This window comes from Musca domestica, unplaced genomic scaffold, assembly GCF_030504385.1.
Source record: "Musca domestica strain aabys unplaced genomic scaffold, Musca_domestica.polishedcontigs.V.1.1 1, whole genome shotgun sequence".
Lineage (NCBI taxonomy): Eukaryota > Metazoa > Arthropoda > Insecta > Diptera > Muscidae > Musca > Musca domestica.
Window position 1 is genome coordinate 17,979,737 of NW_026712114.1, and position 23,853 is coordinate 18,003,589.

The following is a 23,853-nucleotide window of genomic DNA, read 5'->3' on the forward strand; positions in this document are numbered from 1 at the left end:
ATTCATTGTACCATGGTACAATGAAGAGAAGGTAGGTCAACTTTGAAAAAATTGCAAGTATAGAGGTCTACCTGTTTGGCTTATAATGTCAGAATTAGTATCAAAACAATAAAAAATCAAACAACTTGTTGCATTTATTTTGAAAAAATAATTGAAAACCGCGATAGTTGAATGAAAGGTCAACACTTCTTTTCAAAATCATGTACTATATATCTCTAAAGGATAATTTCGCTACAAAAACTCTATATTTTGTCGATGCATACGTTGAAATAAACATTTTGAAAACACCCGAATTTGAATGTTTTCTGAACAGTTTTTTTGTTATTGCAAAGAAAACACATACATAAACAAATAAAGATGACATATTAAGCCAAGAAAATAAAAAAAATTAAAATCATATGGTAGTTCTGCCCAACCTTGATATCATTGTACCATGGGCTGTAGTATCCATTGCGAACTTCAAATAGCAAATTTGAAACAATTCCGGTGAATAATGTCGCTAAAATCATCAAAATACCGAATATCGGTAGTTGCCATTATATGGGGGATATACCAAAATGTGGACCTACATGGCCCATTTTCAATAACAAAAGTCATGCAGACATAATACACATTTGAGTACAATTTTATCAACCTTCTTCATTTTCTTCGGAAGCTAAAGTGATTTCCACAGACGGAAAGACGGAAGGACATCGCTAAATCGACATAGAATTAATTAATATTAGGTAACGCTGTCATGAATGTTTTTTCTGTCATTGTTGTTATTTATCATTTTGAATAAAAATAAAAACACAAAAGGATTTGCCAGAAAATTGCCAGTACGAGCAATTTCCTCTTCCCTTACCACACTTGTCAGACTTGAGAGTAAACTTACCTAGTATAAATTACTACAATTACCCTATTAAGACATATTAAAAAGTGTTTCTTTTCATATTTTCTTTTAATGTTTTGATTTTAAATAAATCAAACGGCAACCCTGACAATTACAAAGCCCTATTTCATTTTTACCCTTTGTATTACCTTTCATCTCTTTCACTCTTTTCATTCAATTGTCAGAGACGATCGAGTTAACGACATTTTCCGTTTCCCGAAGTTTAGTTCTTCCGTCGCCGTTTTAAAGTTTGGATCTATGCAAAATGAACGCGTTCACCCAGTGCCATAAATTGTCCAAATGTTGTAATGTTAATTTGTTAAAAGAAATATAATAAATAAATTTGAAAGATTCTATAAAAAACAAGATTAGTTTGAGTGCAAAATTATAGAGAAAATAATTTGTGAAATAAATAGTATATTAAAGCGTTGGTAATTTATGCGCCTTTAATTCCGTTGGTGTGTGCGTACATGTATGTAGTAATGTGTGACCATTCGTTCTTTCCGTTATGTTTTTTTTTTGTGCAAGCTGTAAGAGTGTGTGTATTTTTTATTGTTGATTGTGTTTTAATTTCTCAAAAATACAAATGAAAGTGATTTAGAAATGCATAAAAAAATATAAATAGTGCAATGCATAGCTTATTTAATATATAAAAGATAGTGTGTGTTTGTGAAATGAATCCAACAAAAAGAAAAGTTCCAATTCGCTAAAAGTTTACTCCAATTGGTTTCTTTCTCAGTGCAGTTCTCTCTCTCTCACAACATCCACATAAAATAAAGCATTAAGGAGGTAAGTGGTAAAATTTGTCTGAAAGAAATTAATATAAAAATTATAATAGTGACATTTAATAATATTATTTGTTAATTAATTTAAAAATCAAATAATACGTGCATATAGATTTCAATGAATTCACATGTGGAAAATGATTCACAGTATGAAAGAGACAAAAAATAATATTGTCTAATACACATACACACATACATACAATTGTTTTTATAATATTTAGATACTGGTATTTTTTAAGTATGCCCAATGATTTTTGGGTCATCGTGCTAATTTTGAATATTTTTAGATGGACTATTGAGACTGTTAATAGTTAAGTTTAGCGACTTATGTGGTCTTTATAAAAATACTTTTTTAATGTTTTAAGTATTTTTTAATTTTCGCAAGACCTTCATGACTTTTTATACTATCCACCATAGTATGGAGGGTATATTAAGTTTGTCATTCCGTTTGTAACATCTAGAAATATACATTTTAGACCCCACAAAGTATATATTTATATTCTTGAACGGCATAAAATTCTATGTCGACTTAGCGATGTCTGTCCATGTGTCCGTCTATCAATCTGTGAAAATCACTCTAAGTTACGAACGAAATGAAGTAGGTTGATAACATTTTACTCAAATGTGTATTATGTCTGCAGGACTTTTGGTATTGAAAATGGGTGATGTAAGCCAACGTTTTGGTATAGCCCCCATATAACAGAACCCCCTGATATTCTGGATTTTGATGATTTTAGAGACATTATTCACCGGAATTATTTCAAATTTTTATTTCAGCCTAAGACAGAAAATTGTCTGTCCAGGTCCACGTCTTCGTATATCCCCATACAACGGTACCTCCAGATATTCGGTATTTTGATGATTTTAGCGACATTATTCACTGAATTTTTTATTCAAGTTTCGCATTTGAATATTGTAATGGTTTATGATAAAAGTTGCCTATGCCGGTCAACGTCGTCGTATAGACCCTAATATAACGACTACATTCGGTATTTTTAAGATTTTAACAGAATTGTTAACGGATATTATTTTTTTGAAAATTGCCAAAATCGTTCCAAATGGTTGAGGGTATTCAAAGATCGGCCCGGCCGAACTTATAGCTTTTTTACTGGTTTAAAAATATATTTTTAATAAGTGCTCTATTGTTTTATTTTTTTTTATGATTTTTTAACTATTGAGGATTTTTTGATATATTTTCTGACCTCATCATGGATTTTTAAAATTTATTTTCCCGTTATACAGTTGTGGATTTTCTTATTTTAAAATTATATTTTTGGATACAGGTACGGAATATAGAAATGAGGGATATTCTTAGATTTTTTTATTTTCTTTGAATTTCTTTAATATTTTGTTTTTGGATTTTATGCTTTCTTATTTTTTTATTTATTTATTTTTTGGTAGATTTCTAAACATATTTATTAAAAAAAATAGTTTTTAAATAGCAAGTTATAAAATAGTTTGAAGAGCCATATTATTGTGGATTTTTTTTTTAAATTATTTTGTAATATTTTATATATTTCATTAATATGTATATGAACGAATTGTAATAGTAGATATAAAACATTCATTTTTGTCGATGAATAGACTTTGAATAGCAACCACCACACAATTCTGGATTTTCGATAAATATTTTTAAGTGGAAATCTACCATTCAAATTTTTTAAACTACTCGTAATACATTCCAAAAACTATGAATTTTTGTAATTTTTGGGCAATTTTGTGGCCAAAATACGTTTTGAAGCCAAAACAATTGCTTGATAAGAGGTTTACTTAAAAATAAATTTAAAAACATTCTTAATATATTCAATATTTAAATTTTAAAAATATTGCACACATAATTCAAATACCCATCGGATTTTTTAGCACATACATCTTCCATCTGAGACCAATGACAATGTAGGTGCGACCCATCCAAAGCCTGTATACAATTTCTACTTACATTTACACAGCGATGGCCTAGGCCGTCAGACGAGTTCGAAATCTATGGACAATGTAAGCGAATATTAGATGGGTCCGATATCGACCGACAATGTAAGCGAATGTTGGATGGGTCCGAAATCTATCAACATTGTAAGCGAAGGTTGGATGGGTCCGATTCCATCCACATTTTAAATTGTGGAACTTAAATTTTAGCTGTTTTTTTTTTATTAAAATATTCGTATTATAGAACAGTGTTTCAACAATAAAATATTCTTATTGTAATTAGAAATAATGCATAAAAAAGAAATTCATAAATGTTATTCAAAAGACGTGGGAAGAAACAAAGTTTAAACTAAAGAAAAAGAAAAAATAACATTTTCCAGTTTTTTTTTTTATTGTAGGGCATTGTTCGGAAGTGTCTGGCCTTATGGAATTTGAAACAATTTCTAATTTTTTGGCGTAATCTTATTCATAGAATCCTTCACATCGGACAGCTTCTGAAATAAGGATAGAAAATATAGAACAATTTTTTAATATTAAACAGTTATACTATAGAATAGACTAATGGATTACATTTTAAGGTATTATAATATTACTTTTTCATAAATATGTAAGAAAAAAGTTAACTTACCGAAAATGGCCATATTTAAAAGTTTCAATTCCTTAAACCCCTTTTTAGTTCGGGTACCATCTGGCCTTATTTTAATAAGGCCATCTGGTGAAATTGTAAGTTTTATGATACTTACCTGAAAGAAATTAAATTATTAATGGATTCTAACGGAGATTTTTGAATATTCTTACATATTTTCCAAAATCTTCTACAATTTTGGAATGCATGGAATCTGCTCATTTAGTACAATATCATTGTTTTCCAAACAGTCCGTCCTCAATTGTACATTTCTTTTTAAATTGTCTGCCTTCACTTTCTTTAATCGTCTTAAATTTCTCCTACTGAATCCTGACATTTTATTTAACTTATTTAACACACAACACTTACTATATTCTTATTTTATTAATTTATTTTATTTTATTAACTTTTTTTTAATGTTCACAACTTACACTTTCAAAAACACTTCACAGAATAAAATTTTGCTTTTAAAAAGAAAGAAGCATCAAAAATGAATAACGGTACAACACCGGCTGCAACAACACACAAAAAAACTTACAAAACAATACAAAGGCATCCGATTCAGATGCAAGTTCGATGGACACATTTTATTATATTTTGTTTTGTTCTTTAATTCTAATATGGATTTTGTTCCACAATGTAATAGCAATGCGACTCATCCAAATCGGATGCTAGTTGTATGCTATAAACCACTGTTATTACATTTTTTCCTATTGACAAAATAGCATACATTCGGATGGGTATTAAATTGTAATGGCGAGCGGACTGCTGGGTAAATGCCTTCTTAAGAGAATTGTTTATTCTTTGAACTCTCTTTCCTTCCATATTTTGTTTTTTTTTTTTCTCATAATAAGAGAATAAAGAAATTATTTGTGTTGCTCTCTTTTCTCTTATCACAAAATTTGAAAGAGAGTCAAATAATTGCGCAAAAACGCATTCAACCCCACAACGCTCCTGATTATTCTTCTCTGTTCGAGATTTTGCCACCGTCCCCAAGAACTTTCTGTGGCTGTGTTGGTCACAGTTGGCTTTGGGAGCCAAGTGCTATAAATACGCGACTCAGAGAGCTCTGCAGTCAGTTTGCAACTAAAAATTGAAGTAAAAACAAGCGGGAAAAAAGAAGAAGAAAGTAACGCATTTTCAAAAAGCATTTATTTGAATTAAAAAAAAAGTTGTGAAAAAACAATTAACTGAAACACACAGACAACAAATTTAGAAACAAAATGGTGGCAATTGGTATTGACTTGGGCACAACCTATTCCTGTGTTGGTGTCTTCCAGCACGGCAAAGTAGAAATTATTGCCAATGACCAGGGCAATCGCACAACACCCAGTTATGTGGCCTTCAACGATTCGGAACGTTTGATTGGAGATGCAGCCAAAAATCAGGTGGCCATGAATCCCAGCAACACCGTGTTCGATGCAAAGCGTTTGATTGGTCGCAAATTTGAAGATCCCAAAATACAAGATGACATGAAACACTGGCCCTTCAAGGTGGTCAATGATTGTGGCAAACCCAAAATCAGTGTGGAGTTCAAGGGCGAACAGAAGCGGTTTGCTCCCGAGGAAATAAGCTCTATGGTTTTGACAAAGATGAAGGAAACGGCTGAGGCATTTTTGGGTAATACAGTAAGGGATGCTGTCATCACAGTGCCGGCCTATTTCAATGATTCCCAGAGGCAGGCCACCAAAGATGCTGGAGCCATTGCGGGGCTTAATGTTTTGCGTATAATCAATGAACCCACCGCAGCCGCCTTGGCATATGGCCTCGACAAGAACCTGAAAGGAGAACGCAATGTATTGATATTCGATTTGGGTGGTGGCACCTTTGATGTATCGATTCTAACCATTGATGAGGGCTCCTTGTTTGAGGTACGAGCCACAGCTGGTGATACCCATTTGGGTGGTGAAGATTTTGACAATCGTTTGGTCAACTATTTGGCTGATGAATTCAAAAGGAAATACAAAAAGGACATGAGAACAAATCCAAGGGCCTTGAGGCGTCTACGTTCAGCAGCGGAGAGGGCCAAACGCACTCTATCGTCCAGCACTGAGGCCACCATTGAAGTGGATGCCCTGTTTGAGGGCATTGATTTCTATACAAAGGTGAGTCGGGCCCGCTTTGAGGAATTGTGTGCCGACTTGTTCCGCAACACCCTGCAGCCGGTGGAAAAGGCTCTCAACGATGCAAAAATGGACAAGAATCAAATCCATGATATTGTTCTGGTGGGTGGTTCAACACGCATACCAAAGGTCCAGAATTTGTTGCAACAATTCTTCTGTGGCAAGACATTGAATTTGTCCATCAACCCCGATGAGGCTGTGGCCTATGGTGCTGCCATCCAAGCGGCCATATTGAGTGGTGACAAGAGCAGTGCCATACAAGATGTCTTACTCGTGGATGTGGCTCCTCTCTCGTTGGGCATTGAGACGGCTGGTGGTGTTATGACCAAGTTAATTGAACGCAACACCAGGATTCCCTGCAAGCAGACCAAAACCTTTACCACATATGCCGACAATCAACCGGCTGTAACCATTCAGGTCTTTGAGGGTGAACGTGCCATGACCAAGGACAACAATCTTTTGGGTACCTTCAATTTGACCAGCATTCCACCGGCTCCACGTGGTGTGCCCAAGGTAGATGTTACCTTTGACTTGGATGCTAATGGCATATTAAACGTCACCGCCAAGGAGATGAGCACTGGAAATGCGAAGAATATTGTCATCAAGAACGACAAGGGACGCCTGTCACAAGCCGAAATAGATCGCATGGTTAATGAGGCCGAGAAATATGCTGCCGAAGATGAGAAACATCGCCAACGTGTTGAGGCCCGTTACAAATTGGAATCGTATGTTTTCAGTGTCAAACAAACACTGGAAGATGCTGGCGACAAGATTCCCCAATCCGACAAGGATCGTCTGATGGAAAAGTGTAATGACACCATAAAATGGCTGGATAACAATACCATGGCTGAAAAGGAGGAATTTGAATATAAAATGGAAGAGCTGAGTAAGATTTGTTCACCTGTTATGACGCGTATGCATCAGCAGGCAAACGGTGGTGGCAGCGGCGGTTCCAGTCATGCCAACGGTTATGGTGGAGGTCATTCAGGACCCACCGTAGAGGAAGTTGATTAAATTGCCAAGGGAGGATGATAACCAAAGCTTTATTCTTAAGCATAGCTTTAGCAAACATTCCTGAAGTTCAATTGCTTTAACAGTTTACGAAGTATCTCATAGAGTATTGTAAACGATCCAAACATGCACATGTACTTATATTAAGTTTTTTTTTAGCTTTAGAAAGTATGGAATTGATAACAAAATACAGTTTAGATGTTCTATTTAACCACAATTGCATCAGCGTAAGAAATATTTAATAAAATGGAAATTATTTTTGGTTCCATAAAGAAAATATTGTTTTTTTTATAGAGTAACCGGGTGGAGGGAGGACTTCTAATAGTTGATCCTGAATAAAGGGGTGTGAGTTCTCCTTGGTCAAGGTCATCGTGATTTATAACTCCGTGTTAAAGTAAGTATTTTATACCCTCCACCATACTATGGAGGGTATATTAATTTTGTCATTCCGTTTGTAACTCCTCGAAATACTCACGTCAGACCCAACAAAGTATATATATTCTTGATCAGCGTAAAAATCTAAGACGATTTAGCCATGTCCGTCTGTGTGTCTGTCTGTCCGTCTGTCTGTCTGTTGTAATCACGCTATCTTTCGAACAAATTGAGATAGAAGGCTAAAATTTTGCACACATGTATATTTTGCCAGTAGGCAGGTTAAGTTCGTAAATGGGTCATGTAGGTCCAAGTTTTCATATAGCCCCCATATAACGGCACCTCTCGATATTCGGTATTTTGATGATTTTAGCGACATTATTCACCGGAATTGTTTCAAATTTGGCATTTGAAGTTCGTAATGGATACTACAGCCTAAGACAGAAAATTATCTGTGCAGGTCCACGTCTTCGTATAGCCCCCATATAACGGTAGCCCCCGATATTCGGTATTTTGATGATTTTAGCGACATTATTTAACGGAACCGTTCCAAATTTGGTATTTGAAGTTCGTAATAGATACTGCAGCAGAAAACAGAAAATGGACCATGTAGGTCCACGTCTTCGTATAGGCCCCATATACCGTACCCCCCGATATTCGGTATTTTGATGATTTTAGCGACATTATTTACCGGTATTGTTTTAAATTTGAAGTTCGTAATGGATACTTCAGCCCATGCCAGAAAATTGTCTGTGCAGGTCCACGTCTTCGTATAGCCCCCATATAACGGTACCCCCTATATTCGGTATTTTGATGATTTTAGCTACATTATAAACAAATTTTTCTTCAAGTTTCGCATTTAAATGTTGTAATAACTTATGACAAAAGTTGCCTATGCAGGTATACGTCGTCGTATAGACATTCGGTATTTTTAAGATTTTATCAGAATTTTTAAAGGATTTTTTTTATTTTATTTATTTATTTATTTTATTTTTTTGGAAATTGCCAAATTTGTACCAAATGGTGGAGGGTATTAAACGTTCGGCCCGGCCGAACTTACAGCTTTTTTACTTGTTTATTCATAACCTTGTCAACGATGATGTCATAGCGTATGACTTCTTGAAGGAATGATCCAGATTTGAAATAGGGGGAAGAAGGAACTACGCCACGTGTATTTGATTGCTATAAATAAAAACTCAATATTGGAATAATTAATCAACCAAGGAAATTTATAAAATAGAGATTGTGTGCTACTCTACACCACATTAGAATAGTAGGTAGAGTTTTTTTCACCAAGAAATAAAAATAAATGTTGAACAGTTTTAATATCTTCGAAAGGTCTTCTTCAGATAGGGTGTATTTTAATGTCATCCATCTTCTATATCTATAAAAGAGGAAAATGTTTGTACGTTTGTTTGTTTGTTTGTTTGTTTGTTTGTAATTTATGGACTCGAAAACTGCTGAATAGATTTTTCTGAAAATTTCCATATATACTGCAACATCGCCTGAAAGTAACATAGGCTATATACATTTTTGAATTTCCACTTGGAACTGGAGATATAGCATCAGAATCGGAGGTACCTCCGAAAAATTTAGATTTTATATGCACATATCTATTGATCGGTTAAAGATACAGTCGGTTAAAGATACAGTCTCCAAATTTGGAATGTGTAACCGAATTTGGAACAAAAATAAGTTTGCTAAATTATATTGTAATCGGTTCAGATTTGGATATAGCTCCCATATATATTTTTGACCGATTTCGTTCATTTGATGCCTCAAACACAATATGAATGTTCGATTCCAATGAAATTTGGAATATGTGACGGGATTTGATCCGAAAATAAATTTGTCAAATTATATTGAAATCGGTTCAGATTTGGATATAGCTCCCATATATATTTTCGGCCGATTTCAAGCATTTGATGCACCAAACACGCTATGTATCCCCAATTTCAATGAAATTTGAAACGTGTGATAGATTTTATCTAAAAAAATTTATTTCCCAAATTATATTGAAATCGGTTCAGATTTGGATATAGCTCCCATATACATTTTCGGCCGATTTCATGTATTTGGTGGACCAAACAAGATATGTATGTCCAAATTTAATGAAATTTAAAATAAGTAACGGAATCGGGAGCAAAAATGAATTTTTCAAATTATATTGAAATCGGTTCAGATTTGGATATAGCTCCCATATATATTTTCGACCGATTTCATGTATTTGATGCACCAAACACGCTATGTATCTCTAATTTCAATGAAATTTGAAATGTGTAGCGGAAATTAAAACAAATATACATTTGTCAAATTATATTAAAATCGGTTCAGATTTGGATATAGCTCTCATATATATTTTCGACCGATTTCATGTATTTTATGCACCATACACGATATGTATGTTCGATTTCCAAGAATTTTGGAATATGTAACGGGATTTTGATTAGAAAATAAATTAGTCAAATTATATTAAAATCGGTTCAGATTTGGATATAGCTCCCATATATATTATCCGCCGATTTCACATATTTGATGCACATTTGACAAATTATATTCAAATACGCTCAGATGTGATTATAGCTCCATATATATACTCAGCCGATTTCACATATTTGATGCACCCAAAGCGAGAGAGACAAAATCTGGCACCAGCAAAAATTGCACAATTATATTGAAATCAGTTGATATAGCTAACATATATATTTCGGCCGATTTCATACATATTATGCACCAAACACGATATATATGACCGATTCCAATGAAATTCAGAATGTGTGGCGGAATTTTGTTATAATAATAAATGTGATAAATTAATTGGAAATTAGTTAAGATTTGGATATAGCTCCCATATATATATTCTCGGCCGTATATATTTGACGCACCAATTTCAATTATATATGAAAGGTGTGGCGGAGTTTGGTGTAAAAGTAATTTTTTTTAAATTATATTTAAATCGGATCAGATTGGGATATGATTTTAATAAGAACCATTGACCCACAACGCCTTAGGCTAACACTAAAAAACAACACAACAATTTATTTGAAATACGCTTATTACGGCGAAGTATGTTGCTATCTCGAATTCACTACTTGCAATAGAAATGCCACTCTACTTAAAAAAATTGCAGTTTCCTGCACGCTTGGTATTTGCTATGAAATAAATAAATCCAAAGGACAAACCCTTCGTGTATGCATGTCATGTTACTGCTTTTGTAATGATTTTGTTTATTAACGCATTAAATTAGTGCAATATTTTTTTTAATTTTTAAATTTGTTTTTCTTTATCCAACATATATTCGTAAATAAAATTTTGAATGCATATAAAATCAAAAGGGGTAGCGAAGCGCACCGGGTTCAGCTAGTAGTAAATAAAAAGAATCAGTCGGACGTATACCCTCAGCCAATGTTTGATTATTTACATAGATGTTGACTTCTGTTATAATTATTCAAATGTTTTACCCTCTATGGAGTAGGTTCCGAAGGAAAGGACCAATATTGTTCATTTCGTATCGGACCTAAATCTATATCTATAAAAGAGGAAAATGTTTGTACGTTTGTTTGTTTGTTTGTTTGTTTGTTTGTAATTTATGGACTCGAAAACTGCTGAATAGATTTTTCTGAAAATTTCCATATATACTGCAACATCGCCTGAAAGTAACATAGGCTATATACATTTTTGAATTTCCACTTGGAACTGGAGATATAGCATCAGAATCGGAGGTACCTCCCAAAAATTTAGATTTTATATGCACATATATCTATTGATCGGTTAAAGATACAGTCTCCAAATTTGGAATGTGTAACGGAATTTGGAACAAAAATAAGTTTGCTAAATTATATTGTAATCGGTTCAGATTTGGATATAGCTCCCATATATAATTTCGACCGATTTCGTTCATTTGATGCCTCAAACACAATATGAATGTTCGATTCCAATGAAATTTGGAATATGTGACGGGATTTGATCCGAAAATAAATTTGTCAAATTATATTGAAATCGGTTCAGATTTGGATATAGCTCCCATATATATTTTCGGCCGATTTCAAGCATTTGATGCACCAAACACGCTATGTATCCCCAATTTCAATGAAATTTGAAACGTGTGATAGATTTTATCTAAAAAAATGTATTTCCCAAATTATATTGAAATCGGTTCAGATTTGGATATAGCTCCCATATACATTTTCGGCCGATTTCATGTATTTGGTGGACCAAACAAGATATGTATGTCCAAATTTAATGAAATTTAAAATAAGTAACGGAATCGGGAGCAAAAATGAATTTTTAAAATTATATTGAAATCGGTTCAGATTTGGATATAGCTCCCATATATATTTTCGGCCGATTTCAAGCATTTGATGCACCAAACACGCTATGTATCCCCAATTTCAATGAAATTTGAAACGTGTGATAGATTTTATCTAAAAAAATGTATTTCCCAAATTATATTGAAATCGGTTCAGATTTTGATATAGCTCCCATATACATTTTCGGCCGATTTCATGTATTTGGTGGACCAAACAAGATATGTATGTCCAAATTTAATGAAATTTAAAATAAGTAACGGAATCGGGAGCAAAAATGAATTTTTAAAATTATATTGAAATCGGTTCAGATTTGGATATAGCTCCCATATATATTTTCGACCGATTTCATGTATTTGATGCACCAAACACGCTATGTATCTCTAATTTCAATGAAATTTGAAATGTGTAGCGGAAATTAAAACAAATATACATTTGTCAAAATATATTAAAATCGGTTCAGATTTGGATATAGCTCTCATATATATTTTCGACCGATTTCATGTATTTTATGCACCATACACGACATGTATGTTCGATTCCAAAGAAATTTGGAATATGTAACGGGATTTTGATTAGAAAATAAATTAGTCAAATTATATTAAAATCGGTTCAGATTTGGATATAGCTCCCATATATATTATCCGCCGATTTCACATATTTGATGCACATTTGACAAATTATATTCAAATACGCTCAGATGTGATTATAGCTCCATATATATACTCAGCCGATTTCACATATTTGATGCACCCAAAGCGAGAGAGACAAAATCTGGCACCAGCAAAAATTGCACAATTATATTGAAATCAGCTGAGGTTTGGATATAGCTAACATATATATTTCGGCCGATTTCATACATATTATGCACCAAACACGATATATATGACCGACTCCAATGAAATTCAGAATGTGTGGCGGAATTTGGTTATAATAATAAATGTGATAAATTAATTGGAAATTAGTTAAGATTTGGATATAGCTCCCATATATATATTCTCGGCCGATTTCACATATTTGACGCACCAATTTCAATTAAATATGAAAGGTGTGGCGGAGTTTGGTGTAAAAGTAATTTTTTTTAAATTATATTTAAATCGGATCAGATTGGGATATGATTTTAATAAGAACCATTGACCCACAACGCCGTAGGCTAACACTAAAAAACAACACAACAATTTATTTGAAATACGCTTATTACGGCGAAGTATGTTGCTATCTCGAATTCACTACTTGCAATAGAAATGCCACTCTACTTAAAAAAATTGCAGTTTCCTGCACGCTTGGTATTTGCTATGAAATAAATAAATCCAAAGGACAAACCCTTCGTGTATGCATGTCATGTTACTGCTTTTGTAATGATTTTGTTTATTAACGCATTAAATTAGTGCAATATTTTTTTTAATTTTTAAATTTGTTTTTCTTTATCCAACATATATTCGTAAATAAAATTTTGAATGCATATAAAATCAAAAGGGGTAGCGAAGCGCACCGGGTTCAGCTAGTAAATATATAAATGTTGCGACGTACCTGGTTTGGACCATATTGGTTACTTCCTTCACTTCATTATACCCTACAACACTATGTGTTGGGGGTATTATAAGTTTGATTGGGCCAGAATTTATGTAACACCTCGAAATATTGGTTTCCCATATAGGAAAGTATATATGGATCTTCCTAGCTCGCCGAGCTGAGTCGATCTAGCTATGTATGTCCGTCCGTCCGTCTGTCCATGTTAATTTGTAATCACTCTACAGGTCGCAATTATGGTCCGATCCTAACGAAATTTTGCACGAAGGTGGGGCTAGAGCAAAGACCTAAAATTGTAAAGACTAGACAAAATGCATTTTGAGCAAATGGTTTGTGGCTATACTACCTTGAATAACAGCTCATGACAGAGGCATGTTAATATAAAAAACACAATTATAGGAAAGAATGACCAATAAAAGTTTGGATAATCCAAAATATTGGTTTCAAAATTCTATTCCATATACCTTCCCAAATAATTGCATATGGCCTTAGCGGTTGAAATTGCTTAACATTTATAACTATGTTGTTACGATATCATAACAACAGAGGTATTTTTCACAGGGTTGCCATATTTTACTCTGTCTTGTCCCATCTATATACTTCTATGTCTTTGGCTAGAGTCAGAATAGAAGCCTATTTCTTTTGGAGATGATTGCCAAATGTTTAGGGGTTGAAATGGACCAAATACTGAAAAAATGTCGGATTTTGCAGTAGCTATACAGGTCGCTATTATAGACCAATCGACGCGGAATTTCGCATGTAGCTAGAGTTTAGGCCGGGGAAGAAGCCTACCAATTTAGGTGGTCATCGGATAATATTTAGCGGGTAAAATAGATCATATATTTTTTGTTGAAAAAATTCAAAATTTTTCATTAAACCGCGAATATTTTAAATCCCGGCGAAATCACAAAGCTATGACAAGGCTACTTCTGATCTTTACATTGATGTTAAGATCCAACAAATCGAATATATAGCAAAATATGTGCGATATATATGTCTATCAAAGAAGATATGTTTGAAAGATCTCATATATGTCGAGAACGGCTGAACTGATTTCGACAGTTCTCATTAATTCAGAATGGCCTCTTGGCAGGAAAGAAAAAACGTCTAAAAAATCGCATAAAAATGTCTCTCTAAAGATGAAAATACTGATTTTTGTAACATTTTCTCATATTTTTTCAATTTTGTCATATTTTTGGCATATTTTCATTTTGAATTAAACATTTGGTAATATTTCTAAAGCTAACAAAACTAAGTAGTTAGGATATCAGGATATCATATACAGATCGCATTTATGGCCTGATCCTTACAAAATTTTGCATGGGTATAAGATGAGGGTCAGAATAGAAGCATACTCTTTTTGGAGATGATCGTCATATATTTAGGGGTTGAAATGGACTATTATTCGAAAATTAGAGAACGGAACCTGATGGGTTTATTTTATTATTTGTCACAATATCTTGTGGAATTCTTTCGAGTTTCTCGCCTATATAAACTGTATCGTTTATTATAGTGTTGTAGGGTATTCAACGGTCGGCCCCGCTCGACTGTAGCCTTTGCTTACTTGTATTAAATATGTGATCATTTTTAGAAAATATTAAAATCTACATGAAGTACCACATATAGTCGATCGAAGGATTCCACTTTCATCCTTTATCTAATACAAATAACAATATTGGTATGGGAAAATTTACATGAATATTGAACATTTACAGGGTGAGATAAAAACTGCAACAAAGTTAAACGCCATAGTTATTACATTTTTTTTAAATTTCATTGAATAAAGGCAAAAAATGTCGGAAATAGCATCAAATTTTAGAATAAGTTCGAATTGGTCGCCTTTGGCACGAATTATGGCCTTCAAACGGTAAATGAAACTGTGCTTGAGGTGAAGCAAGCGCTTCGCCGGTAATGGGTCAAAATACAGCAGAGCAACATTCGGGTAGCGTGTGACAGTTTCATTTTCATTTATTTTTTAGTGCCAACCTTGCTTTCCAAAATACTCCAGACACAATAGTCCAACGGATTGGTATCCGGCCATTGTGCGCTGATATGAAGCGAGGAACCTCATTTTGTAACCATTCTTGGGTGGTGCGTGCTGTTGGAATGTCCAAGGTCTACGGCCAAAGTGTTTGCTTGCCCAAGGCTTTAATACACCCTCCAGAATATTTTCGCGATAATCCTCATCCCCATGGCCGGAGCTTGAATTCTGGTGGCCAAAGGAAGGTGGACATTTTCAGTTGACCTCTTTGGCAAGTAAACACTATCACTTTGTTTGTTTACACCCTGTACATGGAAAAGCAGAGATTCTGATAGTGTCAAAATTTTAAATAAATTTATAAAATGTAATGTAAGAGTCCGATTGTCTTCGAATTACACACATCACGATATTTTTATATACCCAAGGTCTGGTGGGAATATGGGATGTATCGGTCCACTCCTTCTGGTACCTCTCTCTCAAAGGTAAAAAATTTTGAATATCCATGAAGCTTATAAAACGCGAAAATAACATCCGATTCCATTCAGACTTGGCACATCTCAATATTTCTATCAACAGAAGATCTGTTATAAAGATAAGAAAGACCATTGCTTCTGATACTTCCCCCAAAAGGGTCAAAGTCTTGAATAACTAAACAATTATAAACTCCGAAATAAACATCCGGTTCTCTTCATATTTCACACATCCCATTATTTCTACCAACACGAGATCTGCTGTGAATATGGGATATATTGGTCCACTCCTTATGGCACCTCCCCACAAAGAGTCAAATTTTGAATATCCATGAATCTCATAAAACGCGAAATTAACATTCATTCAAGATTTGTTACATCTCAATTTTTCCATCGACACAAGATCTGTTATAATGATGGCAGAAATCGGTCCATTTCTTTTTCTACCTTCCTCACATAGCTCAAAGAAAGCGAAAAAAGCATCCAACTCTCTTTAAATTTCACTCATATAAATATTTTTACTAACACAAGATCTGTTGTGAAGATGATATATATCTGTGAGCCCCTTCTGGTACCTCACACATAAAGGGGAACAATTTTCAATACTTTTATCTGTCATAACTTGCGTAACAAGTCAGCGATTCTTTACAACTTGCTATATCTAAATATTTATCAAAACCAGTAACCAGAGATCCATATGGAGTTTATGATTTCGTATAAAATTGGATATAAATGTCCGATTTTCTTGTCATTTTGCCCATACCAATAATTTTATCTGTATTAGATGTAGTATGAAAATGAAATACATCGGTCGACTATATCTGGTACCTCACGCACATGTTAACATTTTCTAAAATTATATGTCATGTAAAGTGAAGGAAGTTACCAATATAGTCCAAACCTGGTACGTCACAATATTTATATCATATTTATTTAGGCCCGATACGAAATGGCCAATATTGGCCCATTCCTTCGGAACCTACTCCATAAGGGGTTAAACATTTGCATAATCATAACAGAAGTCAAAATATATTTAAATAATTGAAAATTGGCTGAGGGCATACATCTGTCGGCAAAACCGACAGACACTTTTTAACTTGTTTGCCATGGAATGCCGTGGATTTCTCACAACATCGAGTTCCTAACACAATCGGAATTCTTTTTCATCCCAAAACGAAAACAGATGTTCTACCAAAAAAAAAACTGTAATATGAACTTTAATATCAATTGAATTTGCAATGTTTTAAAATTAACAAGTTAAAAAGCAGTAAGTTCGGCCGGGCCGAACTTTGAATGCCCTCCACCATTTGGAACGAATTTGGAAAATTTCAAAAAATAAAATCCTTGAAAAATTCTGTTAAAATTTTAAAAATACCGAATATAGCCGTTATATTGGGCTCTATACGACTTGAACCTACATAGGCATTGTTTGTCATAAGTCATTACCATATTCAAATTCGAAACTTGAAATAAACGGTGAATAATGGATCTAAAATCATCAAAATATCGTATATAGGGAGGTACCGTTATAACGGAACTGTGCGAAGACCTGGACCAGCATAGACAATTTTCTGTTACAGGCTATAGCATCCATTACGAACGTCAAATACGACATCTCAAACAATTTCAGTGGGTATTGTACCTAAACTCGTCAAAATACCGAATATAGGGAGATACTGATATATGAGGCCTATACGAAGACGTAGAGCTGCTCATACAATTTTCTGTCATAGGCTGTAGTATCCATTAAGAATCTCAAATACCAAATTTGAAACAATTCCGGTGAATAATGTCGCTAAAATCATAAAAATACCGCATATCGGGAGGTACCGTTATATGGAGGCTATATGAAAACGTGGACCCACATGGCCCATATACGAACTTAGCCTGTCTAATGGAAAACCTGTGTGCAAAATTTTAGCCTTCTATCTCAATTCGTTCGAAAGATAGCGTGATTACAACAGACAGACAGACGGACATGGCTAAATCGACTAAGAATTTTAAGCTGATCAAAAATATATATACTTTGTTGGGTCTGACATGAGTATTTCGAGGAGTTACAAACGGAATGACAAAGTTAATATACCCTCCGTAGTATGGTGGAGGGTATAAAAAAATAAAAGGTAATTGCTATGTCCTACCTTGTCTTCATTGTACCCTATGGTACATACCTACTATTAGATCATCGCACACACCTAATGTATGGCGTAGGGAATAAAAAGCACAGCATTTTCATAATATTCATTCATTTCACATACATACTCTAATAAAGGTCCCAATGCCGAAATACACATTTACTTAACAGTTAAGACATTTGAGTAATCTACGAAAGAATTTTGCAGATTCATTGCAAATATTTATTTGTCCCATATTTTCCCATTGATGTGATGTATTACCGGCCAACATTTACACATGCCAAGAAATCCGCTTGCGATGCGAAGATGAATTATTACATTTCTTATTTGTTAGCTTTATGATGATATCATCGTGATGCCGGTATCAGATGAAGTTGTGTATTCAGATATGTAGAAATTGTTTAAAATCTATCAACGAAATCGAGAGATCATACAACCAAGGCAGAAAAAATATACATTACATATATAGGGTGATATGAAGAAACTGCAACCAACTTCAGACTGCTGTCATTTCTAAGTAACTCGTACGATAGCTGTTTAAATTATTCCAGTGACAGCTCATTATATTGTTTACAAGCGTACAAAATCATTTTGGTGAGAACTTTCCAGAAAAAAAGTTATTCGTGATGGAATTCAAGCGTGATAGTGTGATTTCTTTATATTTGGCTGGAAAACCACAAGTGGCTATCGTTAGAGCACTCCAGCATTTAAATGCGAATAAATCTTTTGTGTCTCGAACTATCACTCGTTACCATGATACTGGTAGCGTAGCCCGACGTCAAGGAATTGGACGAAAGAAAACACCAACATCAACAGAAATAATTCGAAAAGTAAAGAAGCGACTTGATCGAAACCCGCGTCGCAGTGGCCGAAAAATGGCTCGTGAGCTGAACATATCGCAATATTCCATTCGGCAAATATTGAAAAATGAGCTCCAAAAAGTGCAAGAACTAACACCGCAACACAAAGGAAATAGACTCAAAAGAGCTAAAGAGTTGCTTCGCTTGGCCGAAAGTGGTGAACTGCCGAATTTGGTTTTTTCCGTTGAGAAAACATTCCAGTTCAGCTGAAAATGTGCAGCTTCGGTTGGCCATCAGAACTCAAGCGCCGGCCATGGTGATGGTGTGGGCCACCATAACAGCCGATGGTCGCTCTCCGATCGTATTTATCGACCGTGGCATCGGAATAAATGCGGGATATTATCGCGAAAATATTCTGGAGGGTGTATTAAAGCCTGGGGCGTGCAAACATTTTGGCCGCAGACCTTGGACATTCCAACAGGACTCAGCACACGCCACCCAAGAGTGGTTTTAAAATGAGGTTCCTCGCTTCATTTCCAGCGCACAATGACCACCAAAATCTCCGGATACCAATCCGTTGGACTATTGTGTCTGGAGTATTTTGGAAAGCAAGGTTGGCATTAAAAAATACCAAAGTGTCGATCACCTCAAGCAAGCGCTTCGCCGGGAATGGGCTAAAATATCGCAGAACAATATACGGGCTGCGTGTGACGGTTTCATTGTCCGTTTGAAGGCCATAATTCGTGCCAAAAATTTGATGCTATTTCCAACATTTTTTGCTTTCATTCAATAAAATTTAAACAAAAAATGTAAAAATTATGCCGTTTGACTTTTTTGCAGATTTTTTATCTCTCCCTGTACTTGGTATATCTAAATATTTCTCCCACACACAGATATGATGTAAACATGGAATTTATCGGTCCACTCCTTCTGGTAAATCCCCCACAAGGGGAGCCAAATTTTTGAATAATTATAACCCTTATAATATTTCTCTCAAATATAGATCTAATGTAAATATGGAAAATGTCGGTCAACTCCTTCTGGTACATGCCCCAAAAAAGGTTTAAATTTTGCTAATTAATTATTCATATAAAACTGGAAATAAGTGTTCGATTTTCTTTATGTAATGAAATTCTTCGGTCCACTATATCTGATACCTAAACGCGCATTTTTCAAAAATTATTCCTTAACATAATTTAACCACGGATAAATGGATTTTTCACGTGGATATCAGGGGCTTTTATATATGCTGGTATGTAATGGCAACCATTTTGATTCACTTTGACGATTTTACTGGTCCTTTTATTAAAATTTAGAAAAATTAAATCGTTTTGCATCTTTTATCTAGTAAGTTATATAAGCTTAATCAGCAGCATTCCAACACCTACGGGACCTAACAAATGTAGAACGATCGATTAAAGCTGAAATACTAGATTTAAGATAGCAATATCACTGTATAATCGTCTGCAACCACAAATTGATTTGAATCACATTTTTATAAATTTCTACCTATCTGACAAATTCTACACCAAAAGCGAACCAATACGCCTCAACTACTCAACTACTTATTCTACTTAAATTAACTTAACATAGAATAATCTACTTAAAATCTAAAATGGCAATGAGTAACGTTTTGGCAATGTTTTTGTGAATTTGTTTATCTAATTATTGAATATTCAGTCATTAAGATTTAATCATATTTTGAATTTTTTAGTCCACCTCCTCAACGGTGGGACCACTTCTGCCTTGGCCACCAAAACCTCCAGCCTGTTGTCCACACGATGGCCCGGCTCCATGCAGTTTAGTCATGATGGGAGTGCAGATCTTTGTCAGATCCTTCATTTTGTCGTCGTATTCCTCTTTCTCAGCCAAGGTGTTGGCATCCAGCCATTTAATGGTATCTTCGCAGGCTCTCAATGCTTCACTCTTTTCTTGCTCCGACACCTTGTCACTGCCGGCCTGATCCAGTGCCTGTTTCACACCAAACACATAACTTTCCAGATTGTTACGGGCAGCAATTTTGTTGCGTTGCTTTTCATCTTCAGCGGCATACTTCTCGGCCTCATTAACCATTCTGTCGATTTCCGCCTGCGATAGACGTCCTTTGTCATTTTTGATGGTGATATTCTTGGCATTGCCTGAACTCATTTCCTTGGCGGACACATTTAGAATGCCGTTAGCATCCAAATCGAATGTCACTTCAATCTGGGGCACACCTCTTGGAGCTGGAGGAATGCCGGACAGGTCAAAGGTGCCCAGCCGGTTGTTATCCTTGGTCATTACACGTTCACCCTCGAACACCTGGATGGTGACGCCTGTCTGATTATCGGAGTAGGTGGAGAATGTTTGAGTCTGTTTGCAAGGAATGCGTGTGTTGCGCTCGATGATCTTGGCCATTACACCACCAGCAGTTTCAATACCCAGCGATAGAGGTGCCACATCAACCAGTAAAACATCTTGGATTTCACTACTCTTATCTCCACTGAGGATTGCCGCTTGAATTGCTGCACCATAGGCCACAGCTTCATCGGGATTAATGGACAAATTCAAACTCTTGCCACAGAAGAACTGTTGCAGCAAATTTTGAACCTTGGGAATGCGAGTTGAACCACCCACCAAGACTATATCATGGATATCGTTCTTGTCCATTTTAGCATCGTTGAGAGCTTTCTCCACGGGTTGCAATGTCTGGCGGAAGAGATCGGCACACAATTCCTCAAATCGGGCACGACTTACTTTCGTATAGAAATCAATGCCCTCAAACAAGGCATCAATTTCGATGGTGGCCTCAGTGCTCGAGGACAATGTACGTTTAGCCCTCTCAGCGGCTGTTCTCAGGCGACGCAAAGCCCGAGGATTAGAACGCAGATCCTTCTTGTATTTCCTCTTGAATTCATCGGCTAAATGATTAACCAGACGATTGTCGAAGTCTTCACCACCCAAGTGCGTATCTCCTGCCGTCGAACGTACTTCGAAAAGTGAACCCTCGTCAATGGTCAGAATGGAAACATCAAAAGTGCCACCACCCAAATCGAAGATCAATACATTGCGTTCTCCTTTCAGGTTCTTGTCGAGGCCATACGCCAAGGCGGCTGCTGTGGGTTCATTGATTATCCGCAAAACATTCAGACCGGCAATGCGACCAGCATCCTTGGTTGCCTGACGCTGCGAATCATTGAAGTAGGCTGGCACTGTGATCACTGCATCGTTGACTGATTTACCCAAATACGCTTCGGCTGTTTCCTTCATCTTTGTCAGCACCATGGAGCTGATCTCTTCGGGAGCAAAACGTTTCTGTTCACCTTTGAATTCCACACAGATCTTGGGTTTGCCACTGTCACTGACCACTTTGAAGGGCCAGTGTTTGATATCCTCCATAATTTTCGGGTCATCATATTTGCGACCAATCAAACGTTTGGCATCGAAGACTGTGTTCTTGGGATTCATGGCAACCTGGTTCTTGGCCGCATCACCGATTAGCCGTTCGGTGTCGGTGAAGGCAACATAACTGGGTGTTGTGCGATTGCCCTGGTCGTTGGCAATGATTTCCACTTTGCCATGTTGGAAGACACCAACGCAGGAGTAGGTTGTGCCCAAATCAATACCAATAGCTACCATTGTGTTTTTCTTTCTGTTTGCTGTCTTTCACGAAGTTAGTATAGATTTCGGAAAATCTTTCAATTGACTTTTTAAAATATCTTTCACGACTTTTTTTAACGTTTACTTTTTCTTCACTTTGATTTTTCAAATTTAACGTTGAATAATTTACTTCTTGTTACCGGCAGCGGTGCTCAAGACGAAATATCTCTTTTCAGTCAAATTTCTCTTTGCTTATTTAAATCAAGAACAAAACAGTGTTAAATCATTATTTATACAAATATTTTTTATCTATTTGCTTTATAAATTATTTTGAGAAACATTCGTGTTTAAAAACAATTAAATAGAACCGTAAAATATAAAGAAAAATAGAATTTTAATTTTCTCTGGAATTATCTCTTTTTTCTCTTCGTGTTCTAGAACACGGTTTTGAGCACAATTGTTACCGGTTTCTTCTTCGCTTGTTGTTTACTCTTTGCTTGTTTGTACTGAATTAATGCCGAAGAGAAATTTGCGGCTGCTATTTATATGGCGGAGGCATGCTGCAGAATTTGCCAGATACTCTTACGAGAAAATTGTAGAAATTTCCAGATAAGTTGAGAAGAGAGTTTGGTTTGTTTTGAAGAGAATTTCATATATTCCCATATGAGCGGGTATTGTGAAAAGAGAAACGATTTCGTATTGCTCTCTTACGGCATGCGCATCAATGATTTGTTTATTTTTGTGCCTAGTGTGTGTGTTTGTGTGCAACAGATAGTCGGCACAACACAACACAGCGAAAAAGTTGTTTTCTTGAATGAACACAACAGACAACAATGAATTGCTGACATGTTTGCTTTCTGTCGGGAAATTTCTTTAGCAAATTGCTTGGATGGATGTGAATTTTATGACGCATTTATTTCTTGTTGTTGACGAAATTTGATGGAAAAATTAGATAATTCAGCCGCTTCATTTAAAAGCTGACTATTGGAATACGGTTAGAGGTATTTATATCAGAGTAGTTTAATTTAGGTTATGGCTATGGAAGTATATCAGGGAAGGGTTGTACGGCTATGACAAGTACTAGAACATAGCATGTGATTGCAGACCTATAACACTGCCTTTACACGGTGCAATTTTTAGCTGGCATTTTTATCAATTCTCTTTTAAAATTTCTGCGTAAATCTTCGCGCCTTTACACGGTGGCATTTTACGATAATAGTGCTTGGCATTTTTTCTGACATTTTATTTTATTCAGTATTTCGTATAGAGCTAATTGTTTGTAACAGATATTTATAAAGAAGTGATTTAAAATTAAATGTGTGAATCTAAAGAAGAAATGAT

At 35.2% G+C, this 23,853-nt stretch overlaps 2 protein-coding genes across 2 annotated transcripts; one reads left to right on the forward strand and one right to left on the reverse strand.

Annotated features, from left to right (window-relative positions):
* Positions 1 to 5,283: 5,283 nt before the first annotated feature.
* On the forward strand, positions 5,284 to 7,487 carry LOC101898738 (major heat shock 70 kDa protein Ab-like). Its single transcript, XM_005189402.4, has one exon. It carries the CDS (start codon positions 5,428 to 5,430, stop codon positions 7,339 to 7,341), a length of 1,914 nt encoding a protein of 637 aa, XP_005189459.2. The 5' UTR covers positions 5,284 to 5,427; the 3' UTR covers positions 7,342 to 7,487.
* A 13,014-nt stretch (positions 7,488 to 20,501) lies between these two features.
* On the reverse strand, positions 20,502 to 22,944 carry LOC131801395 (heat shock protein 70-like). Its single transcript, XM_059120052.1, has one exon. The coding sequence runs from the start codon at positions 22,549 to 22,551 to the stop codon at positions 20,644 to 20,646; it is 1,908 nt and encodes a 635-aa protein (XP_058976035.1). The 5' UTR covers positions 22,552 to 22,944; the 3' UTR covers positions 20,502 to 20,643.
* Positions 22,945 to 23,853: the final 909 nt, after the last annotated feature.